The sequence below is a fragment of the Aethalodelphis obliquidens genome, unplaced genomic scaffold (assembly GCF_003676395.1).
Source record: "Aethalodelphis obliquidens isolate GAN/ISIS:26980383/991018 unplaced genomic scaffold, ASM367639v1 scaffold33, whole genome shotgun sequence".
NCBI classification, from domain to species: Eukaryota; Metazoa; Chordata; class Mammalia; order Artiodactyla; family Delphinidae; genus Aethalodelphis; species Aethalodelphis obliquidens.
In genome coordinates, this window is record NW_020837977.1 from 9,618,818 (window position 1) to 9,637,916 (window position 19,099).

The window sequence follows — 19,099 nt, forward strand, 5'->3', positions numbered from 1 at the left end:
GAAATTCCCAGTCCGCTCCGGTCTTCCTGCATTCTTCTCCCGGATCAGGGCTCCTTCACCGCGCACAGCAGCTACTTCCCGTAGAGCCGGGGAGGAGATTAAGCACTTTGGAGACCAGCCGCCGACCCGGATTATTTCCCTTTTCAGTTCCAAGCACGTGTCCAGCTAAAAACTTTTTCACCTGTCACACTCCTGCTCATTCTTGATATTCGGTTTCCTGCTACGGTCTTCGCTAGTTCAGCAGCTACGACGTTTGGCAAAAATAGCTCTCAGTTTTGCTTAAACAATAACGGCCGCGCAAATTTTATGGTTAGATTTGTCTCAAGTCCGAAGACCGAGCCTCCTAACTAGTGAGGAGGGATGCACCCGAGGACTGAAGAGCTGAGGCCGAGAGAAGGCTGCAGGGACATGCCCTGGCGGGACAGCTCAACCCTCAGGGACACCGTCCGCTCACCCCGGGAAGTTTGGGCTCCCGCCGCCGCTTCCGGACACGCCTCTCCGCGAGCCTGGAACTCGCTTTCCCAGCAGGCCCCGCGCTGCCCTCGGCGTCCCGCCCCCTCGGGTGCGGCGCTCTGCGCGCTCCGGATCCTGTCACTGCTGGACCCGCGAGCCTGGCCTGCGGCCCCACCCCCTGGCTCCCAGCTCCTTCCCCGACTCCCGCGGGTTCCAGTCCCGACTTCCAGCTCCCCAGCCCCCGCCCGCAGTCGCGCGCGCTCTCCCCGCCCCGCCCTCGTCCCCCCGCGTGCGGCCGCCACAGCCAATAAGATTCGGGGCCGCGTGCGCAGATTCAAACGGCGGCTCTTGAGGGAGGCTGGGCGCGAGATTCGGCGGTGCGGACAAAACCCTGCAGGAGGCTGTGATCCCTGCCGGGCTGTTCGCTGCGGGGAGAGGGCGGGGGTCGGCGCCCGCGGCGGAGCCGCGCTGGGACAGCGGCGAGGAGGCTGAGAGGTGGCGGGAGGGGCCGGCGGAGGGCGGGAGCGCGCCTGCTGACATGTTGGGGGCATCCGTGACCGGGCCGGGCCGGGGCTAGGAGCGGCGCTACGGACCGGGGGCGGGTCGCGGTCCGCGCCTCAGTCCTTCTGTCCTGCCCTGCCGGGGACGTGCGTTCCGCACTCGGTCGCCGCGGAGAGGGACCTCGGAGAGGGAAGCGGAGGGAGGGTCGGGGAGAAGGAGCATTAGCCTGAGGCTGGAGGAGGCTGAACTGCGTCCCCGCCCAGCCCGCGCCTATGCGGTACTTGAAGGATGGCGAAGAGGTCGCGCAGGTGGGTGACATCCCTTTCGCCCGGGCCCGTCGGCACAGTGTCGGCTCAGATTCCCTTTCCTTTCCCGCTGCTTCCGCACCAGGCCCTCCCCAGCCGGGGCAGAGTTTTTCTTCCCGCTGCTCCACAGCCGCTTCGGCCCGCTGGCCTCAGCGCAGCCGTGACGTGTGGAGTTGGGGACCAGTGTGTTTCAGACTCAGAAAGTGACTAACAGATGCCCAGGTTGCTCTTTTGAGTCGACTCTCCCCACAGCGCACATCCAGACCCCCAAACGTTCACAGCCACTTCTTGGTGGGAGTTGACAGGTAAGTCTGTGCGCTTTCAGGGAATACGCTCCGCAGATGAAAGTGGCAGTGTCCTGCCTGGACGACCTGAAAATGGTGTTCAGAGGGCCTCTTTTTCTCTGAATGACTGGGCCAGTTAAAAATAGGAACTTTGTGATAAACCTGGGTGGGGACCCTTCTGCCGTCTTTGCTCCCTCGAAAGGTGTGGAAGTCCTCTGAGGAATAGCTGAGGAGAGAGGACCTTTTTTGATGTTTACTGTAATTACCATACCCATGTTCTCAGCTTTATGTATGTATTTTTAATATCTTCTACTGGGAAGATGCCACACTGTTACCACCAGGAGCTTGATCTTAAAATAAAACAATGTGTTTGAGTCACTTAATATTTTGTGTGTCTGTTGGGCTCTGACTGTGCCTAAGTGTTGCAAAGAGGTAGGGCATGTTTTTTTGGAAAACTTGCTAGGATGAATTTACGCTTCTCATTTTTATTTATGTCATTATAGTAGCTACTCCTAAATTGTGTGTAGGAATTACTTAGATGACAAAAAACTACAGTATCTTTTAGTTGTCAGTATTATTAAATAAACATGAAAAGATGTTTGACAGGATTTCCAAATGGCTTTATTTATCTAGATCCACAGCCTCAAAGTCTCAACTGGAGGTGTATTTCCCAAGTTGAAATTTAGTACTAGCTTCATTCACTGCAGATTACTGTTAAAAATTGGCAATAAGTACACATAGTATTTGTTGCTCTTCATTTATTAAGTATCTGCTGCGTGTAAGGTATCTTTTGCAGAAATCAGCATAGAATGTAGTTAAGTCTTTGTTAGATTATTACTTTGTAGCAACTACAGAATAGATCAAACTCTTGAGGTGGAACAAATGTACACACACACACACACACACACACACACACACACACACACACACACACTTCTCTAGAAGAGGCTTTTCAACCTAGGCACTTGATATTTTGGATCAGATAATTCTTTGTATGGGGAAGGCGGGGTGGGAGGGGTACTGTCCTGTGCTTTGTAGAATGTCTAGCAGCATCCCTGGCCTCTACCCGGTGGATGCCAGTAACACCCCACTTCCCCCAGGTGTGACGATCAAAAATGTCTCCAGACATTACCAAATGTCTGTTGGGGGCCAGAATCACCCAGGTGAGAATTATTACTCTAGAACATCAAGGACCTGACTGACTTCTCAGTCTTCAGAAAAGATAGATATTAAAATCTCCTGTAACTATAATTACTGAGGTATTGATTTAGGCCTTTTCTTTTGAATTTTTAAATATACCTTCATTAAGCAAGGTGACAAGTGAATATTGTCAAGTCAATAACAGGAGTTAGTTTATATTCAATGTGTGGCATTATCTACTTATCAGTATTGATGTTAATCTTATTTGAAACAGTTTCTTGGCTAATTCTGTCATTAGCAGTTAGTTATGGTTAGACATGGATGCTTGAATGTCAGAACCCTGCCTTCTTCAGTTAGTTTTTCTGTCCATAATTTGCATATGCTTCATAATAATAGGCTAAGAAAGAAGTGATTTAATGATTAATTTGCCTGTATAAGTTGTTTTATTGACAATACTGTGAGCTTTGAGATCTAAACATTAATTGCACTGTTGACTTTTATTCCTGTCAACTGTATAAATTAATTGAAATGTATTACAGAATGATTGAAAGAGTCATAAGTCTGGAGTAGTTAAATGTGGTGGGGTGAAGCTACACTCCCTATGGGAGTATGCAGGTAGAAGATGTGATGAGGAATTATCATCTGTGAATGGTGTATTTCTTAGGGTCTTCATTCTTGAATGTGTTTTGTGCTCTAAATTATATTTCTTGTATAGGTAAATATGACTTATTTATCTTAGAAAATAATAGGATGTGAAATGTTTTGAAGGATAAATAATCTATTGGGCAAAGTCTAGTCTCATGCCTTTAACTAAATATCTTAATAATAAATATGAACCTAATTTATAGTTGAATGAAAAAGGACATAATTCAGTCACTTTAAAATCTCCACTATACAACCATTTCAGTATTTGATTGAAAACTATACTCACTGTATAAAAGTTTTGCATAAAACTACAGGCATAAATCCTGTAATAACCTCTCCTGTATGATCTGAAAAAAAAAGTAAAAAATGTTACCTCAGGTTTAAACAACTGAAGGATGTTAGCTCTTTTGATCTTTAAGATAGCTATAGTATCTCTGATCTGGATTTACATAAAGGAAAAGGTTTATTTGGTGTTGTGACTTTAAATAGTTTTTAGATCCCACTGGGGGTTTTAATGACATAATTTACAGGTAATACTAAAATTGGTATATCTGTTATTAACATGTATTTGATTTTTAACCATATTTATGTATTAAGTAATTAATTTTAGGTTTTAAAAGCCAGTTCTGCTCTTAAAAATAAGCTTTAAAAAGGGTCATTTAGACGCTAGAAGGCCTGTTTAAGTAGGAACAGATTCAGGTATTTACAGTTGAGATGACTGGTGACTATACTAAACTGGAAAGACAAAAGCCAGCTCTTTAGGTATGTGGTATGTGTATTGTAGGAAGCAATTTTATTGTGTTGTTTCTAGTGAGATGGGTGTTGTGGGTGAAGAATACTGAAATAGGAGAACTGATTTTTAAATCAACTTTGTAATTAGCAATATTGTTTGGGGAAAGCAAGTAAACTCTATAGCCCTGTTTTTTGTCTGTTAATATAAGGGGTTTGGATTTTGTGGTCTATAAGGTACCATCTAGCTTTAATATAGTTCCTATTTTGAACTCTTTTTGTAATCATCTTTCCTCATTTAAAAATATACACACACTGATGGAATAAAATAGAAATGTTCTCGCATTGTTTTTGTTTATGGATAGCTAGGTAGAAATCCCTTCAGTATTTATTTCATTATTGCTATTAATGGTCAAATAAAGTCGAATTTGTCTTACTATAATGATGCTAGTTTGCAGATTTGGGAATAAAATATTCATGTATGCAGTACATCGTATTAACCACTGGGTGGCCTGATTTCACTTTATTAAATCAAACTGGTAAATTTTCATCCCTTGAATTCGACTGAACTTAAAAAATTCACAGTTATTCTGTCAAGACAGTATAATAAAGATGTATTTTTTGATTATGATAAAAATATTCAGACTTGATGCAGTTTGATTTAAAATATTATCAAGTTGAAGTGATTTTACTGGAGCAAATTTTATAGAACTACTGATATTTCTCTAATTCAAATCAGTTTCTATTCAAATAAAAATAAATTTAAAAAAATTTCAAATTCTTCCTTTGGCACACCATGTTTTACTCTTTTTTAGGTGGAATAATTGATGTCCTTTAAAATTGAACTTCTCTCGAATGTTTTATCTTAATATTCCCAAGTGTGAATAGTTTGTGTATTATTTCACTGGGAAAGTTATGACTATCACATCCTATTAGCTTACACCCCAGTGTAGAATTACTCTTAACCATTTTCCTGGCCTAATGAGTCATAGTATTTTTGTGTGTGTGCATATGCTCTTCATTTTGCAGTTTCATAATCACCCTAATCAGTTTGTTCATTCATAATCTACACAAGTTTTTCAATATGGTACTTAGGTTATGCATTAGACAGTTACAGAATAAATATTTTATTTGACTTAAAAAATAAAACTGGCAGAATGATTCTGGAAACCAAGTCCTGAATGGAGATTCAAAGACCAAATTCCTCTTCGGTTTTTGCTTTGTGACTGGAGAAATAATTTCACCTATTTTTACTGTCTTCTAGATTAGTCACCCTAGGCCAAAAATGGTTTATCTATTTACAGATAGATAGTAGGAAGTTGATTTTATTTAACTATTAGACATTACCAGCATTGATAGCTACAATACAGAAATACTAAAAAATGAAGTAGAAAGCAGAAAAATAAAGCAAATAAAACAAATAAAGAAAATGAAATAATGATTTGTTTTGATGGTGTCTAACCATTTTTAAGCAATGGGACTTTTTCATTGTTAAATGGTGAAAGTAGAATATTGGTGAAGTTATTTGTGGGGTTTTATCTCTTCCCGTTTTTATTCGCAAATTGTAGGCATTCTCACTCTCAACCACTGCGCCACCAGGGAAGCCCCTCAGGCAGCTTTATGTTTTAGCTACTGATGAGTTTCTAGGATCTTCTTCTGTCATGCTTACTTGAAAGTTTTATCATCCTTTCAACAATTACTTAAATAATATAGAAATAATGCTAAAACTAAGAGGAAGATAGATTGTAGGGAAGTCCCAGTGGTAGAGAGATGGATTCTAAGAATTCTACTTTAATCCTCCCTCACACTTAACCACTCAAAAAACCCAGCTTCCTGAACATGATGGCCATACTGATGCAAGACAGAATGAAACCTCTTGTAGAAATAGAAATTTCTCACAAATCAAGTATGTGGTTAAAAAATAAGGCAGGTTTTTAAAGTTAAAATGAACATGTTTTCAGGAATATTACTCCTTGGAAACTAGTCTTTTGACCAAAATAACATTTTTGGATTCATATCTTTAACTTAACATATTTTGATAAGAATACTGATAAGGTGAATTTTGTACAGATTAGATGTGATGTAAATATTTTTGTGAATACTCAAAATTTATATGGGTGAGTCCCTAAATTAGAAATTGTTTTCAAATAACCTAATTTTTAAAGCAACCTCAAACATGCTGTTATGGAAGGTGTTGGGGTCTGAGGGGAGGGAAGAAGAGATGGGAACCTGTAAAAAGCATTACTGAGGGCTGTTTGGGATGACAGGAAGTGATAATGTTGCAGGGGACAGTTCTAGGAAAGGTTAGGCAATATTAGTAGACACCCCAAAGAACCCCTTCTGTACTGAATATTTTTTTTATGTTTGTTTCAGCAGGTTATGCTTAAAATTCTACCACTTGGAGGTGCATTTGGATTTTGAAAGTTCTTTTTAATAAATGGGAATGCTTTTTATCTCCTCTTAGAGGTATTTGCATTTGTTAAAAAAAAGTTTTCTTTCTCATGTCAACTTGAGATCAGCTGTATTAAGGGAAGTAAAAGTTTTGATTGGGTTGGGAAGGAGTGAGGTAATTTTGGAATACAGAATACTTGGAGGAGGTGAAAGAGTAAGCAAGAACATTCAGTAATTTTACAAATGTTTGAATGGCAGGTACTGTGCTTGATGAAGAGAGGTGAACGTATTAGACATGGTCTTTGTACTCCTGAGTTTACAATTTGGTTGGGAAGGTCGACAAGTGTGATAGCATTGAGAAGGATGGGTGAGTTCCATGAGTGCGTACAGTGGACAGCAAGCTTCAGTATGGTGTTTTATCTGGTTTACTAGCCTTCTTAGAAATTTATGAAGTCATTGGATCCTGAACCATCTCCAATTTAACAGTTTAATCGTGGCTAATCAAGTGATATTTCTGATAGCTGAAGATGGCTGCAAATAACAGGTATTTAATTAAACCTGTGCTTTTATTTTCAGCATAGTTTAACAAAACAATCATATATGGAAATAGGACTGGCAGATCATTAAAATAGACATTGGCTTTAGGGGAGAAAGTATTGGAATACAGAAGTGCATTAAACTAAAGAAGCAGTTAGGTGCCATAGGTAGGTGGGTGGGGGATTTTGGTGTCTTGTTTGGTCAGATAAGAATAATTTTGGTCCTAATGGAATTGACAAATCAAGGGAAATTAGAAGTTCTGCAAAGGATCTGTAAACAGTATATATTAAATCTAGGCCTTCATTTTCCACAATGTCTGGTACTTAGAAACGTTAAGTAAATATTAGCTCATGTTATTTTCAGATGCTCATAACTTTATTCAGTCCATTGACTACTCAAAATCCTCTAATTCAGTTTATCATAAAGACCTGCCCTCTTTTCTGGGGTTTTGTGCTCTCATGGCTTTAACTGTTCTCTGTGTGCTGGTGATTGCCAAAACTGTATGTCTACCCTAAACCTGTTACCTGAGCAGAAGATCCATGTGCCCAGTTGTCTTCTAGATCGGCTCTGCCTAGTAGGAGAGCCACTAGTCACATGTGGCTGTTGAGCTCTTGATATGTGGCTAGTTGGAATTGCTATGTACTTCTAATTTTATTTTATTAAAAATTTTAAAAATTTAATTTAATTTTTATTTTTCTGATTAGCTCTGTCTGTAGCTAGGAATTCACTTTGTTGCTCCTGGGCTCTTTCTATCAGCTTCATCTTCTTGTATTTTTTTCCTCTTTCTCTTTTGCCTTTGGCACTCTCTTCCCTCCTGGACAATGCCACACCAGATTTTGAAGACTTAAGTAAGAAGAAAAGAATGTAAAAGATTTTGTGATTATGTTGATTACATGTTGAATTGACAATTAAAAAATATATTGGGTTAAATATTTTTTATTATTAAAATTAATTTCACCTGTTTCTATTTTTTTTAAATGTGGCCACTAAGAAATTACATATGTGGCTTGCATTACATTTCTATCGGACAGTGCTGTTCTGGATATATCCAGTATCTACCTGTATATTTCTGAAGTGCCTTAAAATCAGTCCAAATTGCTTACTCTCCTCATTCCCTTCTACCTTCCAAAGTTCTGTTTCTCCTTCTATTCCATATCTCAGTGGATAGCTCTATTTATGCTCCCAAAGCCAGAAATTTTGGAGTCTTCCTTGAATCTTCCTCCCATGTCTCTCAGATTCATCAGTTGAAAAATCCTTTTGTTTCTACCTTTTTCATATCTCAGGTTTATGTGCTTCTTTCTATAACTACTATCACGACCTTAGTTGGTTTATTCTTTTATGGTTTCTTGATTTTTGTCACATTTAGATTTCTTCTACTCAAGGATGTAAAAAATAGAATTCAACCCTATTATAGTACTATTATGTTTTCATTTTTTTAAGTGTAAAATATTTGCTTCATCTGAAGTTTTTATTTTAAAGTAAGACTTTAGCTTTATTTTTTAAGATAGCTACCCAGTGTCTTACCCTTCATTGAAAAGTCCATCTTTACCCCACTGATTGATATGTTACAATTTACCAAATTCCCATACGGGTTTTGTGTTTTTCCTGAATGTTCTATTCTGTTCCATTGATTTGAGTATCTGCACATGTGTCAGTACCATTCTGTTTTATTTATTGTTTCTCTACAGTATATTCTGATATTGGGTAGTGCTAATTCTCTCTCTCCTTTTTTAGAACTTTTTTGGCTATTACTGCCTGTTTATTTTTCCATATGAACTGTAGAATCAGCTTGTCTAAGTTCCTCTGAAAATCTGTTCGTATTTTTATTCATTTAATCTAAATTTATTAATTAATTTACAGAGAATGGACATCTATAATATTGTTTTCCTTTCCAAGAATGTGCTCTGAATGTTTTTTCATTTGTTCTTCTGTGTCTCATAATAGTGTTTCATTGTTTACTATAACTTGATCTGTATACTCAAATTATTTCTACATATTTTAACTTTTTTTGTTGGTGTTGTAAATGGCTCATTTCTTCCATTGTGTCTTTTAACTGACTTTGTTTTGTATTTTACCATTATCGTTGCCAGGCCCTAATAATTTCTTACTTGGGGTATTGTGAAAGATTACCAACTGGTCTTCCTTCCTCCATCTCTCCACATTCCTGCCAGTGACTTTTGCTGAAACACAAGATACTGATCTTTTACTCCCTTACTTAAATTCCTTTAACTCTTTAGGTTAAAGGTCAAATAAAGAATAAAGGTCAAACTCCTTAGCATGACATAAAGGTTATCACTTGGCCTCTGCTGACATATCTAGCTTCATTCCTCTGTGTCAGTAAGAACTACAGCTCCTCTCCATTGTATGACTCTTAATTTTTTTTATACTTTGAATAATCTCGTTGGACATATGTCTGCTAGTCTGAGTGGCTTCTTTTCGTCGTAACTGTGTATTCAGATTCAGTGATTGAATTCACATCTTTAAATAAAATTCTTTTTTTTTTTTTGCGGTACGCGGGCCTCTCACCGCTGTGGCCTCTCCTGTTGCGGAGCACAGGCTCCGGACGCGCAGGCTCAGCGGCCATGGCTCACGGGCCCAGCCGCTCCGCGGCATGTGGGATCTTCCCAGACCGGGGCAGGGACCCGTGTCCCCTGCATGGGCAGGTGGACTCTCAACCACTGCGCCACCAGGGAAGCCCTAAGTAAAATTCTTGATTTCACAATTGTGTTCTTTTCAGTGAGGATGAGGATGATGACCTTCAGTATGCTGATCATGATTATGAAGTCCCGCAACAAAAAGTGTTGAAGAAACTCTGGAATAGAGTAAAATGGACAAGAGATGAGGTAATTATGTGATAAGGCTTACTAATTCCATGCTCGTATTTAATGATTAATAATATATATTAAAGATATTTAGAAACAAAACATGAGAAAAGTTATCCATCAACTGACTTGCACATTATTTTTCTTCAACCATACATGAATAGCGGGTTGATATTGAGACTGACAGAATCAGTTTAGTAAATGGGAGAACTTGTGTTATAATGGCTTCAGTCCTTCTAAAAATGGCCACCAGATACGACATGGAAGAATTGGAGAGTATCTATATTCAGGAATAGGGTGAGGGAGAACTTTCTAATTTTTCATACCTGTTTTAATAGGATGATAAGTTAAAGAAGTTGGTTGAACAACATGGAACTGATGATTGGACTCTAATTGCTAGTCATCTTCAAGTAAGTGAAACATTATCCTTTATTGCTGACATGAATGATTTAGGCCATGGGGTTACATTTGCTATTTTTCAGAAATGTGTCTACATTATTTTAGATTTAGATTTCCTTCCTAAAAACATCTCTTTTGTTCTGATCTTCCTACAGTTGGAAGTTTTTAAAGTCTGATTTTCTAGTAATTAGTTTATCCAGGGATCTAAAAAGATTAATAATCTAAAACAAAAATGATACGAAGTTTGGGTAGGGCTTTATAAATATTTGCTGATAAATGTTAAAACATTTTGAGAGAAGTTAAATATATTGAAGTATTTTGGTAGCTAATTAATAAAACCAGAAAAAGCTACGTTGCTGTGAGAATTAGAAGTAACATAGGATGTTTGGCACAGTTCCTGACATTTAGCATGTGTTCAGTAAATGGAAGCTAAATTAGAAAAGCTATTTACATTAGCTTTATCAGTTTAATTTCAATGGTATAACAGCAAATGAAGTGAACAGAGAAATGCTACAAGGCTATACAGGAACAGCTTAATTATTTTGAAAAATTGATAACCTTAAAATGGATCAGCATTGATGTACAGAAGCTGTAAATGAAGAAGCTCAGTTTGAATAAAAATAAGTCCACTAGGCACCAGGACAGAGCTATTGGTAAATAAAGTATTTGTATTTATATGCTTCTAAATCATCTGTAATCCTGTATATGAGCTAATATCTTTGGAAACTGAATCGCTAATGAAAAGTTAAGTGTTATTATTATTATCCTTGTAATACATAGGAGTTACTAGGTTGTGACTTGACTAAAATAAGGCTACACTTATGAATCATTTTTGGAGTTTGGGATGTTTCTACATAAGGTTTTATCCTGGTAAATTCATTTTCCTTTTGAACTTCAACACTTAAATAATTTAACTGGTATATAATGCACATCTTCTATCTAGGTATATTTAGTTTTTACTTGATAACTTGGAGGTTGTCATTTATAAACATCCTTTAAATACCATGAGTGGTCTATTAATGCCTTTCAGGATTTTTTAATTTTCTAGAGTTATGTACTGATATACTATATGAATCCAGACTGCTATGCTGTTTGAGTTCGTCTGTCTGCTTTGTATAGTTGTCTGTTTACTCCCTTTTATTCATCAGTACATTTCTTTATGGCAGTATCTGTGTTGTAGCTTTGCTTTTTGCTGTTATAAGGCAGAGTATAGAGATACATAATTTAACTTCAAATGTATATTGTCTTTATTTATAGTCTAAGCAATGCTGACAACTTTAATTAAAAATGAATTGGGGCACAGGCATGTAAAATAAATACTACATTTTTCAAGAATGCTATTGAATGCATTATTCTCGAAAAACTTTCTTCTTAAGGTTGTGAGATATAAGTTTGGGCTGACTTGCTTTCTGGAAGACAATTGTTCAATAACAAAATCATCTGAATTCTTTCAGAATCGTTCTGATTTTCAGTGTCAGCATCGGTGGCAGAAAGTTTTAAATCCAGAATTGATAAAGGGTCCCTGGACTAAAGAGGAAGATCAGAGGGTAACATGTTCATATTCTTTATTTTCACTGTGTAGGTGGACTTGCTTTTTTTCTTCCTAATACATTGGTTTTTTGTCACATAAATACATATTTAAATCACTTTGATTTGTTCTCTGAGTTACTGCTGGCATAAGAATTGAAACTTGAGTATCTTGAAATGTAGTTTTTTCAGAACTGAGTCAAACCAAATATAATATATATAGCCTTTGCTGTCTGAAAGTTTGGTTTGCAGAAGGAAAAATACTATCAGCTTAGTCACCTTCTTTAGAGCTTAGGTTAGCAACATTTAGGATATAATTTCTTGGTGAAAATTGAGTTAGCATTTTAAAAACAGAATTTAATTTTATTCCTATTTTATCTGAAAATGTGAGGTGTAAGGAAGTCATTCTTAACTTTCCCTCTTGACCTATAATGAACCCCCAAGTAAGATAGATATCAGAGCATCATGTTCCCAAAGAGTTGGATGATTCAAAAACCAAGGTAATTCTTTGTGTTACGAAAGTGTGAGAAGAATGGGAGAGTTGCTGTCCTCTACTGAGAATTGCTCTTTAGTTCATGCTCTTTATGGCATAAATGTTGTTAATGTAGTTGGGAAATTAGAGTATTCTTACTGCCACTCAAAGTAAAAAAAAAAACCAACAAAAAACAAAACAAAACAAAAAAACCCCAAACTTCACTAGGTTCAGAACTGATCTGATTTATTTGATGGCCAATGATAAGTTTTAAAATGTATGATTTGTATCCTTTCAGTTTGAGAAAGGAAGAAATGAAAAGACAGTAACTGTAGATCCTTCCTGCTTCCATAATGATTTATTAGGCTTTCAGCTGAAGCTTTAAAAAAAAAAAAAAAAAAAGTAAGAGTAGAAAATGCTTAAGTCTCAACGTTTTTACTGTTATTTCATATTAATGTATGAAACAATTTAACTTACAAGTCACTTTAATTAACTTGTATTTTAGATAAGTTTGGAATCAATTTTTGATTGCAAAAAAAGATGGCAAATGCTGAAGGAATAGTTACTAGTAAAATTGTTTTTTTTTAAGTTGTAGTTGTGGTTTGGATTTAATGCATTAAAAATGGCATTCTTGAGTTATGTTTTAAAATTCTGTGAAGGTAGTGCTTTTTTAAAATTGAGATATAATTATGTATTAGTTTCAGATGTACAAAATAATGTATATATTGCAAAATGATCACAAGTCAAGTTAATATCTATCCCCATATGTAGTAAAAATTTTTTTTTCTTGTGATGAGAACTTTTAAGGTCTACTCTCTCAGCAGCTTTCAAATATGCAATACAATATTACTAGCTATAGCCACTATACTCTACATTATACCCCCATGACTTATTTATTTTAAAAAAGGTAATGCTTTTTTAAACTTTGCTTTCTGTTTCTTAGGTTATTGAATTAGTTCAGAAATATGGGCCAAAAAGATGGTCTTTAATTGCAAAACATTTAAAAGGAAGAATAGGCAAGCAGTGTAGAGAAAGATGGCATAATCATCTGAATCCTGAGGTAAAGAAATCTTCCTGGACAGAAGAGGAGGACAGGATTATCTATGAAGCACATAAGCGGTTGGGAAATCGTTGGGCGGAAATTGCCAAACTACTTCCTGGAAGGTACTTATATAAATGTATATACATTTTTCATTTTTACTTAAACTTGATCTTTATTATGTTACTATTAAATATATTTATAAGTACCCCATGACTTTTATTTATAATTAAAATTTAGACTGCAGAATACAAGCAACTCTGCGTTATTTGTAATATCAGTACATTTTGTGGTAAGGGATATAATTAGTTTTTTAATGAAATATTTTATAGCAGTAATTTGTGCAACAAAATGATGGACCTTTAGGTTATGTGAACATTTAATGCACTCCCAAAATTGTGTTTACACATCAGTGCCATTTAAGCAACCTTCTTTGTACAAACTAAGTTGGAGTGGAATCTGAGTTGAAGAGATTTCTTTCGTATTGGATTCTGTGTATAAGACCAGAGAATAACAAATACACTGGCTGAAAAAAATTGTTACGAAAGTACATTAGAGAAAATTCAATTCTTAATTAATTATGGTATCATTCAGATCATGAGTAGTGTGTATATATCCATGTGGCTAAAATATAGCACTTCCCTCAGGGGCACTGATGTGCTAAGTACACTATACATGGCACTGGTTCAAATGTTTCCTAACTGTCTGTAGTACAGTAGACCAACAATCTTGGGAAAATCCATACCTCACTCGGAAGATACGCACTTGTTTTTTATTGCTGTAATCTCTGTATAGTACTTAATAGTTTATAAAATGCTTTTTACATATATTCTTTTTTTTCTTTTTTTTTTAGAGAAAGAAAACACTTTTACTGTTGAATAAACATTAAATCAGAATGTGATGCCCATCATAGGCAATCTGATAAGAGATTGCAAAAAAACGGAGAGAAATCCCACCTTTCACCCACATAGCCAAGCAGATACCACCCATTACATACAGGTTCTCAAGATAAACAATAACTAGTCCTTAAGTCAGAAGACTTGACAGCACCATTTTATTTCACATAGTTCATCCTATTGTACACTTACCTAGCAATTGGAGTAGCCATCTGTGTTAGTTACTTGGCTTTATATAAAGGAAAAACAAACTTCTCATATCTTTTTTAGAAAGTAGTTTTACAACTTGGAGCCAGGTCAGCTGAAGTTGGGCTCCTACCCTCCTGCTGAAACTTGGAGATAGCGTGTTATATTCTATATATTCTTAATTAATCTTCATATACTTGTGAAATATGCAGAGCAAACATTGCTGTCTTTGTTTTATAGATAAGGAAATTGAAGCATAGTGTTAAGTTTTTTTATCCAAGTTACTGAACCTGGCCTAGGAACTTCTGATGTTTTCAGTCTTTGATACATCTTTTTACTGTCCATAGAACCTAGCTTAGTGCTTAGCATAAAGTAGATTCTCAGTAAATGTTTATGTATTTTTAAAAATTTATACTACAAGTAGCTGTAGGTTGAAGACTTCCATTTTTACAAGGGGAACTTAGGTAAAAGGGCAGCCAATGAACTCTTTCTTTCGTAGGTATTTTGTTGTAAGAAGTGAAAAAGAATACCGGGATTCTGTATTTTGTGGTTTGCATTTTATTACCATGTTTGATCTTGGCTTTAGGGCTTTTGCCCTCACTATGCCCTTTGCCTGGAATGCTCTTTTTTTTTTTTTTTTCTGTTCTTGTATAGCTGGTTCATTCTTGTCATTCAGATCTTAGCTTCACTGTAACCTCACAGAGGACTTCCTGGACCACCTAATCAAAAGTACTATAGTTACTCACTTTTCTTATCCTACTTTAAATGATCTGCATTGCACTATTTTTCTTATTATTTATTTTTTTGTTTTTCTCGTCCTTCCTCCTTTCCTGCCCCCATGCTTCCAGTGAGAACATAAAGCCCTATGAGAGCTGGGACTTTCTTTATCTTATTCACTGCTGTATCTCCAGTGTTTAGAGCTTTATCTGACAGAGACATACAGTTTATTTTTTGAATTAAAAGAAGTGTCTAATTTCACCAGTTGTAAAAATTTGTTTTAAGTACTTCGTATACTTTATACAGCGTTAACATTTATGGAATCCTCTTTTTCTTTTTAAATATATACTTTCTTAGGACTGATAACTCTATCAAAAATCATTGGAATTCTACCATGCGAAGAAAAGTGGAGCAGGAAGGCTACTTACAAGATGGAATAAAATCAGAACGATCTTCATCTAAACTTCAACACAAACCTTGTGCGACTATGGACCATTTGCAAACCCAGAATCAGTTTTACATACCAGTTCAGGCACATATTTTTAATACCTTTATTATTTAAAAAATATCTTTAGTTGCTATATTTCTTTAGTTTCTTTAGGGAAGGTGTTGAGTTTCTTAATAAGACAAAAACAACATATATTAAGAGGAATAGACATTTAAATTTCCAAACTGAAGAAATAGGCCATGACTAGCTGTTAAACCATTAGTGGAAGTTTATCTCTACTTGTTTTGATTGATAAATATTTTGAGAACAAACTCATTAAAATATTTCCTTTTATATATAATTTTTACGTTATCTAGTTAAGAAACTTAGTATGTACATTTCCTAATACTATCATTCTTTGAATCTTCATGATTCAAAGCTAATGATCATTTGTGCTTTAATAGTGATTGTAGTTTACTTTTTAAAAAAATTTTGTGTAATTGTAGTATTGCTTACCTCTAAGAGATAAGTGTATATAAAATGGTTTAGAGGAGAAGATAGTCAAAAATCATTCAAGCCATCATTTTGGAGTGTGCAGTAAATAATTGGTTCTTTGATGGCATTCAACTTTGCTTTTCCCTCATCACTCAACTGACTGAGTGACTTCAGCCTTTGTTTAGACAGGTTCATTGGAGATCACCCACGTTCATCATAGGGCAAGCTCTGTTTTCCTTACAATGCATTTTCCTACCTGCAAGAAATTAGGAGTTTTCATAAGATTTGTTTTACGTTTTCCTGTCTATTTGTATGTCGTGCCATTTATTCATGTTGAGCAGTTCTTGGTTCTTGTCACATAAAATGTGACAAGATAAAGTATCTACCAAAAGATAAAAATTGGCTAATGGTTAACAATCTGTGCTTAGTATGCCACAGATTTGATTTTATTCCACTAAGTGGACATTATTTTTTTAGCCATAATTTCAAATGAATCACTTAAAAAAGGTAGTGAGATCTTAATTTACAAATAGGGAAACATGTAAAGACAGTACAGTTATCTGCCGATACTCAGTACCTTAAGGTTTTTATGGTCTGTTTCTTTACATTTTTCTTTAGAGTCCTAGATTTCAGCAGCATAGGCTGAAACATTCTGCTTCTATCTTAGAAAGGTTATCATATAAATGTATTTTTTTAACTCATAGGAAGACAATTTTTTTTATTATTTGGGGCCAATGGAGTGTTTAACACTCAATCAAAATATATTGGAAAGTAAGGATATTTCTTGTACTTTAAGAATTATTTACCTTACTTTTAATAATTCTTGACAGGTTTGTGTATTCATAGTTCAATTCATTTAAACTGCTAAAAAGATAATTCTAATTTTGACTTGAAAGAAGAAAATGGATTGGTTTGAAATCCTGTCACAGATTAAAATGAAAAGTTTGAGAAAGATAAGTTTCTAATTCATTGGAAGCTGAGCAATAACTGATACTAATGAAGTGTTGTGAAAATTAAGTTCCATGTTAGAAGTTATATATAATGTTTCTGCATTATGTAGTGATTTAGGTAGTCCATTATGGAAAATAGACAATTTCATATTTATATTTATTAGATTTTAAGGTTTTAAAAAACACTTCTCATATTTCTCCTTACCAGTGCTCACTAAGTTTGCATGCAACTTCAGAAATTTTATTACAGATGCTTTAGAAAAGAAACAGAATAATTCTTAGTCTATTTTTAGAGTATTAAAAAGTACATGAGTGATTCTGATTGTTTTTCTGAGACAAGTAATAGAAGCAGCCTCTGTTTTCATATCTTTCTGTACAGAGATTGGCATGGGGTGGTGGTAGAAGTAGGAGTTAAGAATATTGAAGACTTGCTTTAGGCTCTAACTTGGAGAGTGCTTCATATGGACCAGCCCCTTCCTCTGAAGGATAGGAACACAATTACTTTGTCTTCTGCAGGAGGCAGAGCAATCCTTTAATAGCAGATTTTAAAAAATACTTGGTGGGGCTTCCCTGGTGGCGCAGTGGTTGAGAGTCTGCCTGCCGATGCAGGGGACGCAGGTTCGTGCCCCGGTCCGGGAAGATCCCACATGCTGCGGAGCGGCTGGGCCCGTGAGCCATGGCTGCTGGGCCTGCGCGTCCGGAGCCTGTGCTCCGCAACGGGAGAGGCCACAACAGTGAGAGGCCCGCATACCGCAAAAAAAAAAAAAAGAAAAAAAAATACTTGGTGGATATTGTAGATAATAGATAGACTGACTGGGTGATAAATCTAGCCCAGATAATTCTTATATTTCATTCAGGAGAAAATAGGTGTTTGCTGAGTTATGACTTTTAATCAGTAGGTCCTAAGATTAAAGATGTAGTTATTAAGGAACTATTAATATGTATAAATATTCAAAGTTAACAGAGATACTGAGTTTTTCATGTTGATTTTCAGTTTTTGTGCTTTGTCTCAGATTTTTAAAAATTTCCAGAGCATTATATGTATGATATTAATGTTCTAATTACTTTTTAGATCCCGGGCTATCAGTATGTGTCACCTGGAGGCAATTGTGTAGAACATGTTCAGCCTTCTTCTGCCTTTATTCAGGTAACTTTTTATTTATAAAAAGCAAAAAACCAAAACAAACCCAAAGGAAACACTTTCAAACATTTTCAGATCTAATAGTGCCTGTTTCCTCATCTTTAAAATTAGGGCAAAAATAGTACTATCTGGTCTATTTACTTTGAGTATTGTAACATTAAAGGAGAAAGTTCGTGTGTTTGAGAAATATAAACTGTACAAATGAAAAGTAGTTCACAACAAGAGTAAGGTGGTTCTTTCATTCTTCCAACTTAGAGCATTCAGATTATGAATGGACATATTTTTGCTAAATTGGATAGAATATATTAAGATTCAATAAATTAAAACAGACTCCACACATAAGTTTTTCAATTGATACAGATGATACAATGTAAGGTTTTTCATGCATTTAAATTTCCCACATTCTTTCTGTTAAATTGAAAATATTTACCAGCACCCTCTTTAGATACCAGAAGGATTGTGATACTGACTATTTGGGATTTAGTAGTATTAAGCTTTATTAGAGAAAATAGATTTTATGTTGCATAGAAGAAAATAAAAATTAGAACATTAATAATAATAATAAAGCAATTTTGTAAGTAGCCTGTTTTTTTTCTTTTATTTAACTTATTTTAGCAACCCTTTGTTGATGAAGACCCTGATAAGGAAAAAAAAATAAAGGAACTTGAGTTGCTTCTTATGTCAGCTGAGAATGAAGTTAGAAGAAAGCGAGTTCCATCAGTAAGAAATAAGCTTAAGTGTTTAGATTTTATTGTTAGAATCTTTTATATGCTTTATATGCTCTTATAGTTTTAATCAGGACTGACTTTCACGTGCCAGCAAGTGGAAAAAGCATATTCAGTGTGACTTCAGATTTTAATATGGACTAAAAATCGTTTTTCTAATTTGCAACTTTGAAGTTGCCTGTTTTTGATATGCATCTCTTTGAACATATTTTACAGTGTTCTGTATTAAGATGCTTCTTGAGTCATAAATATCAAACAGACTTAAGGTATAACCTTCAATATGTATATCTGTGAAAATGTCGTGTGGTTCAGATTAGG

At 35.9% G+C, this 19,099-nt stretch overlaps 1 protein-coding gene across 6 annotated transcripts in view; it reads left to right on the forward strand.

Moving 5' to 3' along the window:
• The first annotated feature begins 752 nt into the window (after nucleotides 1-752).
• The window catches only part of MYBL1 (MYB proto-oncogene like 1), a 34,144-nt gene continuing 15,797 nt past the window's right edge, over nucleotides 753-19,099 (forward strand). For 3 of the 6 annotated variants that reach the window (XM_027127981.1, XM_027127985.1, XM_027127983.1), the window contains exons 1-8: nucleotides 1,039-1,262; nucleotides 9,723-9,828; nucleotides 10,146-10,217; nucleotides 11,661-11,753; nucleotides 13,149-13,369; nucleotides 15,401-15,575; nucleotides 17,988-18,062; nucleotides 18,672-18,776. In XM_027127981.1, the coding sequence (XP_026983782.1) occupies nucleotides 1,243-1,262; nucleotides 9,723-9,828; nucleotides 10,146-10,217; nucleotides 11,661-11,753; nucleotides 13,149-13,369; nucleotides 15,401-15,575; nucleotides 17,988-18,062; nucleotides 18,672-18,776 (867 nt within the window). In that variant the 5' untranslated portion in view covers nucleotides 1,039-1,242. Of the gene's footprint in view, nucleotides 1,263-9,722; nucleotides 9,829-10,145; nucleotides 10,218-11,660; nucleotides 11,754-13,148; nucleotides 13,370-15,400; nucleotides 15,576-17,987; nucleotides 18,063-18,671; nucleotides 18,777-19,099 lie in introns of all 6 variants that reach the window. The other 3 variants (XM_027127980.1, XM_027127984.1, XM_027127982.1) reach the window with 3 other exon arrangements.